This window comes from Pezoporus occidentalis, unplaced genomic scaffold (assembly GCF_034315485.1).
Source record: "Pezoporus occidentalis ecotype Australia unplaced genomic scaffold, CSIRO_AGI_Poc_V1 ctg197, whole genome shotgun sequence".
Taxonomy (NCBI): domain Eukaryota; kingdom Metazoa; phylum Chordata; class Aves; order Psittaciformes; family Psittacidae; genus Pezoporus; species Pezoporus occidentalis.
Window position 1 is genome coordinate 742,999 of NW_026913822.1, and position 6,000 is coordinate 748,998.

A 6,000-nucleotide genomic window follows, 5' to 3' on the forward strand; every position below is an offset into this window, starting at 1 on the left:
CTATCTACTTAGAACAGAAAGAGATATATTAAAGGGATAGCAAACCCTTAAAATCCACAAAATTTGTAAGACAGTGTCACATTACATAGGAATAATTACAGTGATACAAAGTTTAGCTAACTATATATCAGCATTATTTATGCAATTGTTATCCTGATTTTCTGCAAGGGAATCCTGTGTGACTTTTAAGGTTTTATATTTAATCAGCTACTAAAGAAAAACAAAATTGGCTCCATATTGTTTTATTTTTTCAGTTTTTCAGATTTAATGATATTACTACTTTATCCTAAACTAGAACTCAGTATTCACATGGAGAAAGGGAAGAATCTGATATTTATTTCTTGGTATGATAGGTATACCTGATGATTGACGAAATAATGAGCCAGTCAGTTTTTTGGTGTTTTATAATATAGTATTGTCCCTGAGAGAAAATTATGACCATTCACATTAAATATTTGGGCTGATCATCACGTGGTGTTTGAGTTTTCACTACAAACCTATAGAGTGTTGAGAGCACCTGCTAAGCTTCCAAAATGCTTGCTAGCTCTTCCAATTTTTCTCTGCTATTTTTACTGTGCTTCCACATCTACCAACATGTGTGATAAGAAAAATAAAGTACTATCACAATAAATGTGAGATTTTTTGGTGAGATTTTTAAAGTACTATCACAGTAAATGCGAGATTTGACAATTTGTTTCAATTGGCCATGCTAGTTGTGTGGGGAAAGAATTTGGGGAGTTATATATTCTATAACTCACTTTTGTATTGACTTGCTTGTTCTAAAGACGGGTCTAAAACACATTAAAAAATTAATAAGTTCTCTTTCTTTTAGGTGGGAGATGAAAGAAGGTGCAGATCTTGAAGATGAGGAGAAAGTTATGGTGGAACACTTAAAAAATGTTTATTTGACACAAAGCACTCCTACGTCAGAGGAAAAAGAACGATTACCTTGACAGGTTTTGGGTATCACCTTTTTCTGAATTCACCATAGTTTAATTTAATGGCTTAGTTATAACTGACGGGACTAGAAAGCTCAGGAATATATATGTTGAGTAGGAGTCTTAAAGTAAAGAATGTTCCCCTGTTATTGCCTAGTTACCCCATACAGGCAGCAATTGTTCACATTTGCATCAGGTGAGCAACCATATATGAAAATGTCAATGTCACAAAACTAGGAGGGGTGTATCTCAATACTGAGGAGGCATGAACGTGAATGACAAACCAAGAACTGTTTTAGAAGTATAAAGCTCACTCTGAAAATAATGCAACTTTGGAAATGTACTGAGCAAACACCCGTGCTATGCTTCTATCAGCCATTTTGGAGTCAGTCAGACTGCCCCAGTTAGGGTTGCTCAGGGACATTTTCTCTCCCTTGGTGCTTGTGTCCTGCCATTTAATCATCCAAAGTATATGAAAAAGGACAGGCACAGGACATGGGCCTGCAGTCCTTTGTGAATTGCTCTGGGATGAGTATGCTTGGCCATTATTCCCAAGCAAAATCACATCACTTTAATTGCACTTGCACACCCTAACTTAACATCCAGTGTATGTTATGGCTTAAAAGACATATTTTAGAGAAACTTGTTAGCAACTTTTAAAAGTTTTGAGAAGCATATTTTTATAATATGCTTAACTGTGCATATTATAAAAGGAGTCACAGGCACTGCTCAAAGGACTGCCTATACATTGAACTGAGAAGAGAAAATTATTAAGAATGTAATATTTATTTCTGATATAGTAAAATTTCATTTTCATAGTGAGGCCTGCCTAATATTCAGATTTTCCAAATATTAAATGTTTTTCTTTCCAGTAAAAGTTCTTCCTCAAAGAGTAAAAATAGCTGAGTTAGCGGGCTATTACAACATTATTTTTTTATACAGAAATATACAAGTTAATTTTTCCTTAGCTCTGGAGAAATAATCCATCAATTTTTTATTTGGTTCTTGCACTGAAAGTCCAAGGGAACTGTTTCCTGTGCCTGATGAAGGACCCTGACATGATCTTACTAAGGCTGCAATCTTAGCTGCAGCTATTCCTGTTCTCATCACATCTTCTCACAGATGCTATCATGGACATAACTCAGACCACCTGAATAGGAGGAAGGCAGCTTTTTTTTCCTAAAGACTTCAGCAGCATCATAGAAAACCATAATGCTAAAGCTGCTGTAGGTTCTCATCTGAAACACAGTTTTTCCTCCTCTTGATTGCTCTTTTTTTTTTATCATGTGTATAAAATATCAGACCATTTCAAATGAAAATAGAGACCACTGCATCTCACAAATCTCCAAAGATCTTGTTCCAGCACTGTATCAACAAAAGGACTGTGAGGCACTGGTGCTTCAGAAATGCTAAAAGTATTACTTAATGAATAACCAGACTTTTTCCTCTGATGCTGATATAGTCATTTCAGATCATAAAGATGCAATTAAATGTAAAAACAATTTTTCTTTGCTTTGTATTTCATGTTTGAAGATTAGTTGTGATCTTAAGGCTTAAAACGTGGCTACAGGGATTACCTATGATGGCAGGTATAGTATTCTGACAAACGCGGCAAACATACCAATAATGTGTTAGTGCATGTAGAAGTTGGAGTTCAGAATATTCTTTCCTACTTTATCAAAATCTATTGCACATAACTATTTTTTTGTATTTTTTTTTTGTCACATGAAGTGAATTTTTTAGGCTGAGAGAGTTGGGGCTGTTCAGCCTGGAGAAGAGAAGGCTGTGTGGACAGGTCATAGCAGCCTTCCAGTATCTGAAGGGGGCTTATAAGGATGCTGGGGAGGGACTCTTCATTAGGGACTGTAGTGATAGGACAAGGGGTAACGGGTTAGTACTTAAACAGGGGAAGTTTAGATTAGATGTAACGAAGATGTTCTTTACTGTTAAGAGTGGTGAGGCACTGGAATGGGTTGCCCAGGGAGGTTGTGAATGCTCCATCCCTGGCAGTGTTCAAGGCCAGGTTGGACAGAGCCTTGGGAGTGATGGTTTAGTGTGAGGTATCCCTGCCCATGGCAGGGGGGGTGGAACTAGATGATCTTAAGGTCCTTTCCAACCCTAACTATTCTATGATTCTAATTTCTGTTCATGTGGTGAAACTCACTGAAATACTTTCTGTGACAAATCTTTCCTTCTGGGAAACACTTATTCTGAATAGGATAAACTTTGCAAGTGAATTAAACTAATCCAGAATAAAACCCCTCACTTACTCTGAAATGGGACTGTCCAAACTGGTTATTATCCTTTAAATTCACAACACACCTGGTTCTGATATAACTTGTAGACAGCCATGTTAAAAAGCAAACCAACCAACCAAACTGATAAACAAAACCAAAAAACCAAAAACGAAACAAAAAATTCTTCATGACCCTTCCTTCCTTCTCTCCCTGGCAAATTAAGCCAGCAGTAACCCACTGGGTAGCACAAGAACAATTTTGTCTTTCTTATAAAGAGTATACTTATAATCTATACCACTGTGGAGCTGACAAGATAGAATAACTAGTCTGAACAGCATCAGAATCATAGAATCATTTAGGTTTGAAAAGACCTTTAAGCTAACTGAATCAGACTGTTAACCCAATACTGCCAAGGCCACCAATAAACCATGTCCCCAGCTGACACATCTACACATCTTTTAAACACCTCCAGGGACAGTGACTCCACCACTGTTTCGCAGCCTGTTCCAGTGCTTGGTAGCCCTTTTTTTGAAGAAATTTTTCCCACAGTCCAGTCTAAACCTCATCTGGCATAACCTGAGGCCATTTCTTCTTGTCCTGTCTCTAGTGACCTGGAAGAAGAGACCAACTCCCACCTCACTACAACCTGCTTTCATGTAGCTGTAAAGAACAATAAGGTCTTGTTGGTCTCCTTGTCTCTGGGCTGAACAGCCCCAGTTCCCTTAGCCGTTCCTCACCAGACTTGTGCTCCAGGCCCTTCACCAGCTCCGTTGCCTTTCTCTGGCCTGGCTCCAGCACCTCAATGTCTCTCTTGTAGTGAGGGGCCCAGAACTGAACACAGGATTCAAGGTGCGGCCTCACCAGTGCCCAGTACAGGGGGATCTCCACTGCCCTGGCCCTGCTGGCCACACTGGTGCTCATACAGGCCAGGATGCCACTGGCCTTCTTGCCTGCTTAGGCACAAGCTGCCTCATGTTCGGCTCCATCAGTCAGCACCCCCAGGTCCTTTTCCATGAGCAGCTTTCCAGCCACTTGTCGTGGTTTAAACACAGCCAGACAGCTCATTCACTCACTTCCCCCCCTTCTTGCCCTCCCCCTGCTCCCGGAGGAACAGAGAGGAGAATCAAAACAAATGCAACTCCCACGGGCTGAGGTAAGAACAGTTTAGTAACTAAGGTATAACACAAACCACTACTGCTACCACCAATAATAATAATGATAGGGGAGGTAACAAGGGAAGAGAATACATCACCTCACCACCAGCCAACCGATAACTCGCTCCCCCCAGCCCGACCAAACACCAACCGATACCTCATCCAACCCCGCAGTGCTCACCCTTCTGGGTAACTCTCAGTTACATCCTGGGCACGACGTGCTGTGGTATGGAATACTTTGATCAGTTTGGGTCAGGTGTCCTGTCTCTGCTTCCTCCAGGTTTTCCCTCCCTGGCAGAGCATGAGGCTCACAAAGTCCTTGGTCAGCCTAAACATTTGAGCAATAACTAAAAACATCGGTGTTATCAGCTCTGTTCCCAGGCTGAAAGTCAAAACACAGCACTGCACCAGCTACTAAGAAGGAGAAAAATGACTGCTACTGCTGAACCCAGGACACCGCTCTTCCCCGAGCCTGGAGCATTGCAGGGGGTTGTTGTGGCCCAAGTGCAGGACCTGGCACTTTGCCTTGTTGAACCTCATCTCACTGGCCACAGCACAGAAATCCAGCCTGTCCAGATCCCTCTGCAGAGCTTCCCACCCTCAAGTAGATCAACACTCACACACAACTTGGTGTTGCCTGCAGACTTACTGAGGGTTCCCTCGGTCACTGGTCCAGGTCATTAACAAAGATATTAAAGAGAACTTGCCCCAGTATTAAGCCCTAGGGAACACCACTTATGACTGGCTGCCAACTAACAACCATAACAATATAACATAACATCTGAAAACAACATAAAAGCTGAACCTTTGCACAATAATTTATTTGGATGTTTTTTCTTACAAAATCTTTTTTTTATATATGCACACTTTAGAATATGCAAGCTAATGTGGTTTTGAAATTGAACTTGTCCCTCAATCCGCACTGAGAAACAGCTGGGCTCAGATTGTTGGCAATGTAGTGATCTTATTAACAAGACTTCAGGGTATAAAAGAAACATTGTTTTGGCAACATCACTTATGCTTAATAGATACTTTTGCAACATTCGTATTTGTTCAATAAAATTACATTAATAATAATAGTTGTATAACTAAGATTGCTAAATAACATACCATTAATTTCTCAAGACTGCTTACTTAAAACTTAAACCCTTAATTGAAGCTTGAAAGAGCTGATCATTTTTATATTATAAGGTGCGTAAAATTAGGAGTACTTCTATAACAGATTGCTGCTTTCTTTGCCTTAATAAAACAATAGTCCTGTATTATTTTAAAAAATTCTGCTCATTCTAAAATTGACTTAAGATTAATTTCATTTTAGAGAGTGATGGGTTCATAAAGGTACAATGTTTTGCTTTCTTATTTTGTGTCCTGGCTCTTTGTTACTACTTGTTTATCCAAGAACATCTCACATTTACATCTAGCCTCAATAAATGAAGGCAAAAGGAGACAGATTTGCTGGCAGCAGTGTGGGCCCTGTGTTGCATGACCACTGCGATCTGACCATGTTAACTGCTTCTGGAAAGGTAGTCAAAAATAAGGATTGAAGTCTTTTGTGTACAACAGACCTTTCTGAATGGGCAAAAGCTGGCCTTGTTGGCTCAGCTGATTTAGCCTAAAAGCAAATTTTGTATTTGTAGATATTAATTGGATCAGATAGTGCAAACTATGCAT

General features: G+C 39.8%; 1 protein-coding gene across 3 annotated transcripts in view; it reads left to right on the forward strand.

Moving 5' to 3' along the window:
* KIAA0825 (KIAA0825 ortholog) overlaps positions 1-2,792 on the forward strand; it is a 247,886-nt gene extending 245,094 nt beyond the window's left edge. For 2 of the 3 annotated variants that reach the window (XM_062617491.1, XM_062617492.1), the window contains exon 21: positions 833-2,792. In XM_062617491.1, coding sequence (XP_062473475.1) covers positions 833-953 — 121 coding nt within the window. In that variant the 3' untranslated portion in view covers positions 954-2,792. The remainder of the gene's footprint in view (positions 1-832) is intronic. The other variant, XM_062617490.1, reaches the window with a different exon arrangement.
* Positions 2,793-6,000: the final 3,208 nt, after the last annotated feature.